This window comes from Carassius gibelio, chromosome A2 (assembly GCF_023724105.1).
Source record: "Carassius gibelio isolate Cgi1373 ecotype wild population from Czech Republic chromosome A2, carGib1.2-hapl.c, whole genome shotgun sequence".
NCBI classification, from domain to species: Eukaryota; Metazoa; Chordata; class Actinopteri; order Cypriniformes; family Cyprinidae; genus Carassius; species Carassius gibelio.
Window position 1 is genome coordinate 18,875,581 of NC_068372.1, and position 15,411 is coordinate 18,890,991.

General features: G+C 36.7%; 1 protein-coding gene across 1 annotated transcript; it reads right to left on the reverse strand.

Annotated features, from left to right (window-relative positions):
• Window positions 1–3,240: 3,240 nt before the first annotated feature.
• On the reverse strand, window positions 3,241–12,656 carry LOC128029582 (protein canopy-1). The gene is made up of 7 exons (XM_052617398.1): window positions 12,564–12,656; window positions 12,411–12,448; window positions 11,616–11,724; window positions 9,563–9,678; window positions 4,994–5,203; window positions 4,312–4,408; window positions 3,241–3,691 (listed from the first exon to the last, which is right to left on the reverse strand). Exons 1-7 carry the CDS (start codon window positions 12,622–12,624, stop codon window positions 3,651–3,653), a joined length of 672 nt encoding a protein of 223 aa, XP_052473358.1. The 5' UTR covers window positions 12,625–12,656; the 3' UTR covers window positions 3,241–3,650.
• Between the last annotated feature and the right edge of the window lie 2,755 nt (window positions 12,657–15,411).

Below are 15,411 nucleotides of genomic sequence, written 5' to 3' on the forward strand. Positions count from 1 at the left end.
GGTGGTATCATTGAAAGACAAACAGATCATTTTATTTATTAAATAAAAAAAAAAAAAATTAAACCGGTTTCAAAAGGATTTAGTGTGACATTAAACATAGAGAGAGATCATTTGATTATTTGTGTAACAGTTTTGAAAGAAAACTAGAATGCAATGATATTTATTGTATAGCCTACCGCTTTACAGAGCTTATAAAAATACTTTTCAAATGGTCAGAAATGTCTGAAAAGGCGGCAATGGTAAGCATTGCATTAATAAACAAAATACTAAATAACTTTAAATGGTGGGGGGGGGGGCATTTAGAGCACGAGGTCCTTTATCTAAAATGCTTAGGTAAATAGTCCTATACTTGCAAAGTTCACCAAATCTTGTACAGTCAAACATAAAATGAAAAATTCGTTTTACGGTAACAAAGTTTGTGTAGAAATTTTTCTTTTATTCTGGGACATGCCAATCTGTTTTATTTGGCGAATAATATAATTTGGTTGGAACAAAAATGTATACTGTATAAAGCTAAATTCTGTCCAAGTGTCAACACTTGGGGGAGTCCAAATGCTGCTAATAGAAGTAATTCCACTCGTAGATTCAGAGTATTAAAAACCAACGAATAAAACCTAAGCCTGTTAATTTTTATAATAATAATAATAAATACTAATAATAATAAAAATTTAAGAATTTAATAAATAGCCTATTTTAAAAACGGTGACACTAATTTACACACCCGGTTAAAACCAGGATTTTTCATCTCTTAAATGATGGTTACCTAAAGCGTAATTTTGCGGAAATACTAAAATAATAATCTAAATGAGATGCTATGAATATTGAGTTAAACTTTGTTTAAAAGTTTCTCTAGACGGGGTTTAGTGTCGTAACCCTTACCAGAAACTTTACACATAGGCATATGCCTTTTTCAGTGTTACTTAGAAAAGGTCCAACACAAAAGACAAACTATCTCTAAGAACTATTCCCAGCATTGACCTGTTCCTCAGTGCCAGATAATCTCATCTGCATTTCTATTCTAGCCAGGTTTGTATGTGCAAGTAACGCCCAACGGTCACTGACTTGAGCTTCAGTGGGAAGAAAAAGGCAGTTGCTGCTCAGACCTGAAGGCTATGGCCGGGAGACCACTATGAAGGTCAAAGCCTCCTGTCACAGATGCAGGTGGCTCGTTTCACTGTTTCCACATTTAATCACCTCCGAGTTCAACACGGATCTTAAAGGCATCTCATTCATTGGTTTCACTTTAAAAACGAACAGAACATTTCTGAAATCAAAGTTGAGATGAAATGGTCTGAGGAGGTTCCTATCCAGCTCTGCATCTGGAATGAGGAATTTTTCCCAAAACTCTCAATTTTGTCCAAGAAGTCATACCGAAAAATTCGGAATGGTTGTCTGGACAGACAAAATATAAAGCTCCAAAAGGCCAGCTTAAAAAGTTTGATGTCCATCCCAGTTCACCTCAAAGGCCCCGATTTGGATGCGAATACTTTTTTTCATTTTTTTTTTTTTCATCATTGATGAACTGATAAAGACACTGTCCTCTCCCTAAACAGGTCTTTCCAAAGTCTGAATGGCTGGGGTTCCTGAGGCCTGTCAGTCTAGAAGAGAAAATACAGACCAGAGCAGGGTTGATCTCCATTGTCTTCATACCAGAGAATGGCCTATCTTGTCCTCATTCCATCGGAGTCATTTATCTACAGTTTTTGAATGCTTCCTAGTCAAACTTGAATATGCAATGAAGAGCCAGGGCTTTGTGGCGGAAATATAATTAAGGCAGTGAAAGATGTAGAGGGTGAAGAATGGGGATGACATCAGGCCAATTTCACACTTGGCACTCGGATGGCCAAGCCAAAGCCAGGCTCTTGCCACGCAACACAGATCAAAGCACACTGCCAGTTCAGAAAAAGCAAAAAAGGATTCAAGTATGCTAATCTCCAGGACAAATATATTTTAATCTTGTTAGAACACAAGTTAATGCAACAGCTCAGTGGTTGAACTTTATAGAGAATTTAAGGGGAGATCAAATTTCACTTAAATCTTTTCAATGTGTATAACTTCAGGTCCATTCTGACTTAGGTCATTGTACTAAATGGTTAATCATACAGTTGACATGATCAAGAATAAAAAATAAAAAAACATTCATTGGGAATGTCCCCACTTCAGAGCAGACAAGTAGCTCTACCTAGCATGAAAGCATTTTGCATGCGTGGGAAATTGATGTTTATTTGTCCACTTCCCTTAGTTTTGAGTCACAGCCCAGTGCATCTTGGTAACACTTAATCGGGTAACATACTTAAAATGCACATACACAGAGCTGGGTAAACAATAGAAAAACTACTTTGTAGCTTACAACAAAACCAACTTTTTAAACAGCAAGCTGTTTCCAGAGGTATAGTTACATGCATTTAAAATTTCAGTTTAGTATGAGAAGAAAAAAAAAGTGATCTGAGAAATGAAAAACTTGCAAGAACAGCAAAGTTCATGTTAATGTAAACAGCCTTCAACCATTGCATAACTTTGCTCTTCTGGTGTTTCATTAGCTGATCTAGGGCTTTTGGGTGCAACCTTGCAAGGGCAGTGATTTAATCCCAATGTTACTAGTCTACACTCATTAAAAAGGAGTTAAATAAAGTTTTTAAACTACTTTTCTTTGGATTATGCATTAAATTTAAGCAAAAACCTAAAAGAAAGGACTTCATAAATACATCAACCGATCATCTGAAACACCCATGCATTATATTTCCCAAAAAGAACCAGTCATCATGTAGGTTCTTGAATATATCTTTGTGATGTCTAACATTTTCCCCAAGGTGCACAGAGAGCAGAATTGTTTAACAATGCAACAATTTTTGTAATTTTCCCCCTCAGTGATTTGGCTGACACCCATATCCAGACCAACTCACAGAGCTAAACAATGATGGCGTCTCTTGCTCCTTTACTCTCCCAAAGCAGGACCTGCCCCTGTGCTGCTGCCACAGCAGCGCATGCGTGGTTCTGCATGGAGGGAGCTGTGAGGGAAGGGTGCGAAAGGCATGCCATCATGCTTACCCAGCGGCCATGTTCAATAGCCTGACTTGGACAGATATGGGACATCAGAACAAGAAAAAAAAAAAGAAAAGAAAAAGTGCTGTGAATCGATTTGGTACTTACGGAATCTTATGGGCCTGTTAACGGTTCCTCAGAAATTATTCAGAATTATAAAATGTGGCAAGTATGAAAACAAATGACTAATTTCACCACTTTATTTGAAATATTTTATTTTATTTTATCACAGGTAAGTGCTTCATAAATCACAATGGTAATACCATGAATGCCATGTCAAGTTCACTGAAACTAAATTGAGTTTAAAAAGTACTACGGAATTAAACATGTCAATTACAAGTCATTGGAATAAAATCTATTTAACACCAATGTAGTCAAGTAGTTTTATAAATATATATATTTAATACAGGAAGAGGGTGCCCACTTATCTGCAGTGGAAGCAGTTATAATACACTTTACTAACGTCAAATAATTTTTTATCATCATAATTTAGTCAAAAAAAATAATAATTCTAAACCATAATACACATTAGGAAAATGTTTGAGGTCTTAATTTTTTGGTCCAGGTTTTTAAGTGTCTCCAGGTCTTCAGCAGTCGCTCATGTGAAACTAAAGTTCGCGGTGCTGGAAAACAGAGCTCTTACAGTGACCTGGATATGTGAAGAAAACAAAAAGTCATAGAATTATGTAAGCGTTTGATACAAACAAAAATAAAAATGCTACTGAAATCCTATTTCAGAGTGACTTCTTAGTTTTATACAGCACACACACACACACCAGATTAAGGGAATGCTATTTCTACATAGGGCATATTAATTTAATAGTTTCTATACACTTTCCCAGTAAGCAATAATAATATTTCAGATAATCACACATAGTAAATTTAGACGTTGATTACAATAATTCCAGCAAAATGTCTCATGCAGATTTTACAGGACTGCAAATTAGTGAATGGTGCAAGAGGCATAATGTAAAAAGAAAAAGCTACATTTAGATCAAATATCTCAAAGTTACAAGTTTGATTTTAAAAAGAAGAAACAATAACAATATAAATAGCATGTTTAATGTCAAGCAAAAAAAAATAAAAAATCCCAATCATTTAAAAACCACATTCATATCTGTATGTAGAAAAGCACTAGAAAAGTGCATTAAAAAAAATGGAACACACTTTATGCACAGTGCAAATCAAGACAACACTATTGTTCAGGTTTTCAGTGTAAACATGCTTAAAACTGAATGAAAGAAGGTATAATGCATTGTACATAAATACCTGATATTTCACTGCACAAAGTCTTAGACACATGGCCGGCCTCACTGGCGAAGAGAGAGATGATATCATCTTCCAACTCTTCCACAATGCTTTCACACTGCCATCAACATTTAAAAAATATAGTTAGCATTCTATGAGCACGTTTACAGTAAATCAGCAATCACATCAGTAAAAATACAGTAATGAGCAGCCATCTTTAGTGCTAAACTGTTGGCAAGTCTGCCATCTTGGATGGTTAACGAGGCAACTTACAGGCAAATGGCATTTAATCATTTTACTGTGGTGTAAAAATAGTCATCTTGTACAGAAAACATAAGAGAAAAAAAAAACAAGAGTACAGTATATGCCCCAGAGATTGATTATTTGTATATAAAAATGAACACGGCAACAATAACATTTAATGTATAAATACTAAAACCAATAATAATAATAATAATAATAATAAAACAATTGAAAAAAAAAAAAAAAAAACTTAAAGAAAAAATATTGCAATAAAAAAATCGATTTGTAGGGTACATTATACAATGGTCACAATAACTTAACAAAACAAAAACAATATCAATTTATATGGAGGAAAAAAACACAGAAAAACCTTCTGAAAAACCATTAATTGGGAAACTCACTTTTTATTGTTATAAAAAAATAATATACTCAATGACAAATATATAAAATTCATACTCACTGCAAACTTTAAGGCGCTAGAACTCTCTGGTCCATCAAACTTAAAATTTTTAATATCTGGAAAATTCCCACCATCATTTCCTCTTGGTGCAAATCTCTTGTAACTCTTTTCTTTGGTGTCCGGGTCCTCATAGAGAGCATAATCGCTCATGCTATTGCAAACTTCTTCCAGCAGTTCAGTTAAGTAAGTCTCAGACCTAGCCAGAGGAACCTATCAGAAAAAGAATTCAGAATAAAGTTACAGAAAGCCTCGTTGACTGAGTTACTAAAATCAAACCTTGGAAAGAAAAAAAACTGAGAAAAAAGTAGGGCACTGAGGTCACTTAGATGACCTTTTCCTTCCGTTCCCATCTTAAAACATCCCCACGACACTGACTTTTAAACTGCATCTCCAAAGTAGCAAAAGTAGATCCCCCTTGCCTTGGCAACAGAACAAAACCACACTGTGGTGTCTAGACAGGTCAAGGTACACCCTGCTCCCGCCCCTTTGGCCTCCCCCGGAAGGAGAAAGGGAGATGGGGGCCGGAGAGAGTGAAAAGGCTGGAGAGCTGGGTGCAAGCAGTGGGGAGGGGAGTTGTCAACAGCAGCCAAGTGCAGGGTAAACAGCAAGGGGCAAGGAACTCGACCGGAAGTTGAAGTCGGGTGGGGGCTGCCATCTTTTAGCAGAACTTCACTTGCGTTAGCATTCCCATTGACTCCCATTCATTTTGGCGTCACTTTGACAGCGAATAACTTTACATCTGAGGCGTTTGAAGACTCTGTTTGTCCATTATTTATTTCTAAAGATACACGACAATGTATAAAGGGCTCCATTACCTTCTATGTTACATTATGGCCCCGTATGAACAGTTTTTGTAAAAAATAGGCTAACGATTGCGTCATAACCGCTCCGCTCTCTGTCGCATTACCGTACAGACAAGAGGAGAAGCTCGCAGGCAATTAACTTAATATGGCGTACTGTCGGTACATTTTAAAATACTATACAAAATAATTAATCAGAATACTTACTCCTGCTCACTCACGACAAAGAACTCCCCGCTCAAGCTCGCCTACTCTGCAAGATTAACGATGGCAGTTTTCACGCACAGCTACTAGAAGATTTACATCTGCCAGACAGGTTGCTGACGTCGTCAAGCTTCGTTTGAGTCTGCGCGTCAGAAACGGAAGTGCTAAAAAACGCTAAAACTGGGCTTCATTTGTCTCAATTGAGTTCCAATGGGGTCGCTGTGTCCATTTCTTTTACTGTCTATGGTAAACAGTGGAGTCCCATCCTTTGGTTCTCATGGGCAGCTCATCTCTTCCACCCTACAATGATCAAAGCAGGAAGTCTTCCTTGTCAGTCCAGTCAAAGGGTGGCGGGATGGGGGGTGAGGGGTTATTGGAAAGAGGACAGGTTGCAGATGAGCTGGATTTTCGTGCAATGTAGATATATCCCTGACCTTATTGTCCCCTTTCAGACACCGTAAGGATGCTTCCGGTTTCACAGATTACATTATGAGGGCGTCTCTACCCCCTCTACTCTTGTGAGGTTCTGTGACATAAAGAGGCTTCCGTGGCTTGCTGCCATCTGGTCACAAATAAGATAAAAGGTCCGATGGAAGGACAGGAACTCATCTTCACATCCCCCCATCTTTTTAATTAAAAAGCTGAATGCAGTTGGATGGGCCGCAAGATAAGACAATATATGAATAACTATGAACGAAGGAGCTAATCGCTTGCCTATAGGTGCTGGATGTTTAAACCATATCATTATGGATACAATGTGTGTATAAGAACATCTTTGGCACTAAATCTGAATGATCATATTAGATATCTCCACCAATTACACTTCTAAATTCAACTCATTAATCTGTAGGAGACTTTGGGTTAACCAATTGAGAACAAGAAGAGAGATTCAGTCGTGCACAAAAGTCCAAAAGGAATAAAAATCGAATCCTTTGGATCTAGCAGAAGATAGGCTGTGTGCCACAACCTCTGCTGAGTCCTTATCATGCAATCCTGAAAGTGGAGGGGAATTAAACTCCTCCTCGTAACAGTCTGATGGGTTTGAATAGAAGCTGTCAATAAAGAATTTCTGTAGGAATGGGGGGGGGGGGGTGCAAGCAGAGAAAAGGCTTCACAAGGATGCCATACATGACTGAATTCCCATTAGAGAGTCAGGCATCATTGTTGGGACTCATTTTGCTACTTTAATATTATTAAAAATTAAAAAATCTTAACATATTCAGTATATCAGATATAGGGTCTGATCAAGAGTTGTTTATTTTTTATTTATACATAAATTGACCTTTTAGCAAAAGCTGTTGAAGGTTATCTTTGGTTAATCTGCTAAAAACATGAAGCACATCGCAGGGGTTCACCTACAGCTTCAGGGCAAGTGAACCAAACCAAATATGAAAAGTGAAACAGAGAGGGATTTGACGAGCTATAATTAGCCTTTATTTTAAAATGAAGTCACTCTCAGGGAACAGTGAGCGAGTTCTGCTACACTGCTTCGGCTTTGCTTCCTTATTACTGAAAAGAAATGGGATACTCAGGAATCAAATACCAAAACATTCAGATGCAAGAAGTCAGCACATGGATCTGGCTTCATTTCCACTAGGATGGTGGTTATGTGCGATAAGTAAATATGCCAAGCATATAATTCAGTACAGACAAGCTGGGTGCAAAACTGTTTTAACTTTACAGTGGGATCTGAGAGCTGCAGCGTTCTCTTTAGAATGGTTACAAGCCTCTCACTCTTAGCTTCTTTCGTTTTGTAATGAAAAATAAAAACTTAAGTGTCCAAAATCACGTTACAGCTCCCTGAGCCGCATTTTAAAGCATAATATGCAATTAAAACCCAAACTCCTGACTTCACCTCATTGAGCTGATAAATGACAAATTAAGAAAAAAGACAGATGCATGAAACAAAAAATTAAGTAATTCATTAATCAACTGTTTCATCTGCAACGAAGCAAGATATAACAGATTTAACAGGTTTCTTTCTCATCCCTAACAGTACCTGTAGTTTTTGTTTAAAACCCAAACAGTATACCCAAATCAATAGTAAAATTTAAAAGGTACAATTTGTAAGATATTTGCAGTAAAATACCCAAAACCCACTAGGCTAGTGTTATATATTTTGTCCAGCTGATTATTAACAATAGCACTAGCTTGCTTTAAGCAGTTCCTTATTTACTACTTCTTGCACGTTTTATGGTGGATTGTGTTACTTATTTATGGCACATAATTACTGTTTACCGTCTGCCACTGGTTCTGTCGACAAGGACAGCCCCCATAAACATAAGCATACGTGTCAACCAAACGACCCAAGAAGAGTTGGGGACAAGAGGAGATAAAGAGCGAGGATCAATATGTTGCATTTTCTAGATGGAGAGAGCTTTGCGACAAACTTCAACTAGAAAGAGATGCCGATCTCGCTTGTGTTTTACTCGACAGGCGAGTTGTTTTGATTCGTATCTTTACAGAAAACGTATGCTATTATAACGATCAACAAGATTAGTATTATGAGGCATACAAGACAACAAATCCCATCATTCCACACTTCCACACGCGTCTCTAGACCCGCACGAGGAAGTGTCTGATCCATAGTCTGATCGCGTCTTTGCATTGACTTTGTATGTAATCTACTCGCGCAAATCGTTGAACTCGTGTTTGCTATGTATGCCCAATTATTGTGTTTGAATGTACATGAGTGTACATATTTGTTGAACAAGTGGTAATTGTTTTAATATCATCTGATTAATGGCCGTCAGCGGTTGGGTAGACGACAACAAATCCCATCATTCCACACTCCTTAGCGTCATCAAACCACACAATTGTTATTGCTTTGGTAGTGAGCCCTCTAGTGGCAGGCCCTACAACCTGTACCTTTAAGCTTCCCATTCAAGTCCCTTCATTAATTAATTAGGGTAGAGCATTACTCGCGTTACATATCCCAACAAACATTTTACCCATAGATGAAACGGCTTAATAAGAGAGGGGAAAAGTCAGAACTGAACAAACACTTGTTATTAGACAGCAGTTACGTTTTAAGGGGATTAACCTCTAATCAATAGAGGAGTCAGGCACCTAATGACAGTCCCTGGATCCCAGGGGTCAGGGCATATAGTTCACTGGCTCAGACCTTTACACACTGACACCACCACTATTGAGAAGGAAACAGTAAAAAGGGCTCCCTTTACTCAATTAAACAGAGCAAGCTTATAAACACCAAGAAAATTACAGATATGTAAGGCAACTAATCAAACACACACATACACAATTTACAATTACAAAAAGTGAAACTAACAATTCAGGTCTTATCAGTGTATTGTTGAATATTTTCAAACATTGATTAGCCTGTGTTAATAATATAACTAAAATCTCATAATGAATATGGTGGTGGTAAAGACTGAGAAATTGATGTTCTATCCTAGCAATAGATGAACTATTTCACAATTTATCCTGAGCAAGAGAAAGTTTGCAGTCAGTATCACCCTGGACGAACAGGACACGTCTTTAGAGGATACTGTAAATGCATTGACAATGATACATTGATTCTGAAGCCATTAACAATGAATTATACCTTTTTGTCCGTAAGACTTCCATCTGGTTTAAGTCTGAATCCGCCAACATGAATCGTCTTTTTTGGATCAGTTTGACTGATTGAATAGTTCAGCTCCTCTGCAATCGCCACACAGGCTAGAAATGAAAAGAAAAAAACATTACAATCAATTTATTCATTTAAACATTGAATGGTACTCAAAAAGGTAAAAAAAAAAGCTTCATAATCTTATGACAATGTACAAACCTAAATATTTCCTGCAGGAAATAGAAGAAAACATTGCAATCCACAATAAATAGGACTAAATATACATTTTCCATGAGATAATGCTGGATTCCTTCTTGTACAATTAATGATCAGGCCTAGATTTTTAATCATGGCATGTACTTAAATCATCTGAACTAGAACACATGTTAAAAAAAAAAAAAGGCAAAAAATTCACTAGTTATGCTTCTGGTAAAATCTCTTTCCTGGTGCTTAGTCATGCTTACTATATTATACCACGGCAACTGCCAAACCTGGGCGGAGCTTAAACTAGGATTTATGTGAATCAAGCTTTGCAACCTTTGACTCTCCAAAAGGGCTTGGTCCTAGCATTAGTTGCGCCAAGATTTATAATTTTGTAATACTAGTAATATTATTCCATAATAGAAACCAGCAGGGCTCTATTGAAAGAATCTTAGTCCTGCAAAGTGACCAGAATGAAATGCACATTTAAATAGTACATTTACCAAACAAATGAACTTCAGAATCCTCTGAAAGTAAGACATGAAATCTATTCACATAAAAGATAGTCAAGATAGTTCATTTCAGTGTTGGTTTAATGTTGGCCTTTTATATCGATGATTCATATGAAAAACTAGTCAGTAAAATTAATAACCTATGAGACACTTTTGCTTTTCTTGGTTAAGAATAACTTAATGTGACATGACATTCAACCAAGCCGAGTATGGTGACCCATACGCAGAATTCGTGACACAGCTAATCCAGTATTAGCTTATATCTTAGCATATATTAATATATTAAGATGTTGAAATTACAGTTTTAAAAAAGCCATCGATTAAAGACCTGTACTGTATACTAAAGTCATCACTACTAAGTTCTTAATATACAAAACAAAAACAAGTGAAACTTGCACAAACGGTATCAGTGCAATATAGCACTTAAAGGTACAATTTGTAAGATATTTGTAGTAAAATATCCATAGTGTTATATATTTTATCCAGCTGATTACTAACAAAATCCTTAATGTTTTCAACTACTTGTAAATCATGAGAAAATTCCCATTCTAAACAGTGACACGGGGCAGTGCAGTCGCCTGTCAATGACGTTAGTTCTTCTTCTTCTTCTTAGTTTTATGGCAGATTGCAACCATGGTTTATCAAATGCATACCGCCACCTACTGTATATTGGCATAAACGCCAAAAAACGCAGGGATCTGGATCGCGTCTCTAGACCCGTGCGAGGATGCGTCTGATCCATAGTCTGATCGCGTCTTTGCATTGACTTTGTATGTAATCTATTCGTGCAAATCGTTGAACTCTCGTTAAATCCATGATTTGTTGACCATCAGGGGCTGGGTAGAAGACAACAAATCCCATCATTCCACACTCCTCCTCAGCATCATCAAACCATGCGATTGTTATTGTTTTGATAGTGCGTCCTCTAGTGGCAGGTCCTACAACCTGTACCTTTAAATTTGATTATGCAGATGTTGAGTTTTGAAAAACTCTAAGTAAACCGTGAAACCAAAAAATAGAAAATAGAATAAATAAAAATGCACTCTGTGATGTATATAAAACTCACAAAAAGTTTGTTATAAAAAAATTATGGAAAAGACCAAAGTATATAAAAAAAAATTGAGCACTGATGTTTAAAAACATGGCCGTGACAGTTTAAAAGAAAGTGAAAAATGAAGAGATAAAAATTACACTCCTGACGGAAAAATTTAACTACTAGAAACATTTGTTGTAATTCCCAGCTCAATCATCACTTACTTTAGCATTATAAGTCATTTCTCTCTGTGTGTGTGTTTGTTATTAGTTTATTTATTAAGAAACTCCATGCAACTTACCTGAACAGTACAATGCTTCATCTTTCTTTGACTCTGTTGTACTGGACAACATGAACACTGCCACAAGAACAAGGCAAACCGGTTTAACCCATGGTGACATGCTGATCTCCTGGATGAGCAAAACACGGTCAATGTAATTAAAATGGCATTAGACACTCACAGAACAATTGTATTGAATGTTCATCACAACACTAAATGATAACCAACAGAAAAAAAAAATTATAAAACACCTCAGAGATAGCATTTTAAAGAGTTCTGATTGCAGCCTTGAAAACAGGCTTCAAGTACTTAACAGGTGTATTTTATGCATAATACGTATTGCTGTTAAACTTTTTGAAAACTTCAGTGGCATTTCATAACGTTTCTGAATTAACTAGCGCCCCCAACTGAACAACAACAACACTATTTTTGCACTCTACTGTGTAACTCAATTGTAATTAAACACCAAAGTTCTGATAACCAAACACTGACTCATCACAATATATGCATCTCTGTTATCTAAACAGCTTAGGATATAGTTTAAACTAATTAACGTAGTCTAAATATATGTAACGTTAACGTTATAAGAGACGGCGTCACCTAATATTGCGCTCTGAATGACTAACAAGTAAAACTTGGTGCACCTGCTTCACCCGTTTAATTTGTTCATTTGCGTGTGAGTAAAGGAGCAGCTAAAATAAGAACTAAACACGTATTTATTTAGGATTGGATTGGATATGGTGGCCAACCTGTAGTTCTATATTCCTTAAACGAACACATTATAATATAAACAGTCAATGAGGCTTACTCTCTTACCTGAGAGGTGAGTGAGGCACGGGTAAAAGTTTTCGTTGCTACAAAAAAATGACTGAGGGTGAAAATGGGTAAAAGTTCGATACCAGGTAACGTTATCTTACAAAAAAACGAAATACAAGTATGCTTCCTATACAAAAAGCAACGACTACCCACCCACGTGCCGGTCTGTAGTGCTGCCACGACCAGCAACCTTAATGATTGACAGCCGCGACATCCAATGAAATCACAGAATTCCGACTCTTATCCAATGATCGCAAAGAATGGCTAGACATCAAATACCCGGATTAGAAAGTTCCCAGACAACACTCGACCAGATATGGTAAACTGCCAAGTGACAATTGGTAGGAATCATCTGTAGTACCCGTAGTAACGTAAATAATCATGCATTTTTAAATAATAAAAATAATACTGATCTTCCAATAAATAAATAAATAAATAAATATTAATGCACAAACTGACAGTCACCACTTATAAGCTATTACTAAATATTGTAGAAACATAATTTTCTGTAAAGTTGCTTTGTAACGATTTGTATTGTAAAAAGCGCTATACAAATAAACTTGAATTGAATTGAATTAATTAAAACAACTCTTGGTGTGTACTAAATGCTGCACCTTCATTTTTACTGCAAAATATAATTCAACCACAAACAAAACGTGATTTATTCTCTTCACAGAGAACGATAAGGTTTATGAAAAGCCTGGACAAGAGAGGCTTTACAGAGGAAAGTATGAAGTTCAAGATATGAACAGGTAAGATAATGCTGCTTTGAATTTATTCTGGGTTAAACGGGTCTTGGTCTTCACTAATATAATGAATGTGATTTAAGCTGTAAAAATAAAAAATATCCTAAAATAAAAACGCCAGCATTTCCATCTATTAATATCAATAGACATATAGACATGGGTACACCGTACTAAATGAAAGCATCTTGCATTTATGAGACTGTAAATATGTCATTTTGGTACGTACACATTTAATCTCTGTATAACTTTAAGTAAATTTATTTTCTTTCTGTGAATATGAGAATCTGTATGTTTCTAAATGGCTAGGTGGTCTTGCAATAATACATGTTGTTTCCTTATGAAGTGATTCAGAGGAAGACGTTCTGGTGGATGACTGGATGACATCCAAACAAGTGAGTGCTTGAGCTATATCCAGAGCACTGCATATACTGTATATTTGAATAGAGTTTATCCACTGTCTTGGACCTAGATCTCTGAGTCTTTGTCTTGAAGATCATGTGACGTGATTGCATTCTCAGTGCCCATCCTGATAAACAGCAGTAAATATAAGATGCCAGGTCTCAGGTGATGGTGTCACATTCTGCCTCAGGTTTGTGACAGGTGGTTTCTTCACAGGGCCAGCTGTCCTATTTTTGCAGCTAATGGTACATTATCTGCTAAATGTGTCCTACGGCACGAGTACAATGTGTTCTGTAGATAAAAGGACCTTATCACTAGAAATAGCTTTAACTGTGGCAGGTTTGAGGTCCCTTGAGGATTGAGCAGATTTTATGGGAGAGGAACTGTAAAGTCTAAGCTTTGATTTAATAACTGAGAAAACTAGCTAAATTTTCCAAACTCTGGCTCATCATTGAAAGCAGCGACAAGATTTAGTGCATCAATATTTATCATGTGCTTTTTGGGAGTTGAATCTCTTCTTCTGCGTTCATCTTTTTATAAGGGTTTACAAATACGCTTTAGATTATTTAAGATCTGAGCATACTATTCAACAGATGTGTTATTTATTTATTTAAAAATACCAATAAAAAATAAATTTTGTATTATTTGAATCAGGCTACTGCAGTCTGCCAAAAGAATAAAAAATAAATACAAAAAGCGTATTTAATATTTATAGATGTAAATTATTACCACGATATTGACTGGTAAACCAATATAATAAAATATATTTTAGTATTGAAGGTGAATAGGTTCTTGTTCTGTGTTGAAAAGACTACTGTATATGAGCAAAGATCAATTCTCGAAGGAATGACTCATTAAAAAGTTGGTTTCCTTAAACTGACACTGTGTTTCTCAGGATCTGTTGCACACGTCAGATGAAGAGCTGAATGATGACCTTTTGTGTAGCGATGATGAGAAAAAAAACTGTAAGGGTGGGTGAACTTTTCCTCTTTCTGCAGCAGTCTGGTCTACAGGGGAACTTTTAGATAGAGGTTGATTTTTGATTCCCCCAGAGCCTACATGTAAAGCTCTGCTTAGAGCAAACACTGCTGAAGCACATTGGCCATAATGGAAATGTTGTTTCAAAATGCCATTATCTTGTTCTTTTTCCATCTGGCAAATTTCCAAACAAGAATTAAACAGCTCTGCTTGGAGAAAACTGATGTTCTGACATGGGCAGTAATCTTAATACTGCTTTAAAATGGGCACATCAGTTGGTTCCTTGATTGTGGCTGTTTTAAGCACAATTACACAGTTTGGGTTTTCTTTACAGATGTCACAGTGAAAGTACTTCTAAACCAAAACTGCAGGCAATTGCAAAGCCTTACCTCCGTTGCAAAACTCCACACCTTGCTGAAGACCAAGTCAGATGTCCTAAAGAAGAGGTAGAAGTGGACCCTGGTGAAGTTTTAGACATCGAAATCAATGCTCCTTAAGGATATGAATTTCACTTGAGTTACCCCTTTATCTCTTTAGAAAGCATTGGTTTTGTCATTCTTTTCTTCTCCTGGAATTGGCTCCCTTGAGGGAGAGAGTGACAGGGAGATGAAATTAGATCTATTATCACTCTCTAGCAGTTTATTTGTCTGTGCCCTGACAAAGTTAGTGCTGACAGCTTGTTTGGTGGAAGGTAATGCCCCCCTGTTGTCTCCATGGCAGAATTGAGCTCTGACCTTGAGGCACGCATCCCTGCGGAAAAACTCTTTGTGTTGTAGGAGAGACTCCCCAATTATCAGCCTCAGATAATGCATAGGCTTCTATCAAAGCATAAACCAAATCTGATAACGCCTGTGTAGGTGAAAAGATTATTGACCCTT

Bases quoted from the DNA above. Each gene is read 5' to 3' on its own strand.
- LOC128029582 (XM_052617398.1), bottom strand. From the start codon at position 12,624: ATGTCGCGGCTGTCAATCATTAAGGTTGCTGGTCGTGGCAGCACTACA. The intron at 4,409-4,993 runs GTGAGTATGAAT...TGTTGATGGCAG, and splicing joins CTAGCGCCTTAAAGTTTGCA to TGTGAAAGCATTGTGGAAGA. The intron at 3,692-4,311 runs GTATTTATGTAC...TCACATATCCAG, and splicing joins TTTGTGCAGTGAAATATCAG to GTCACTGTAAGAGCTCTGTT.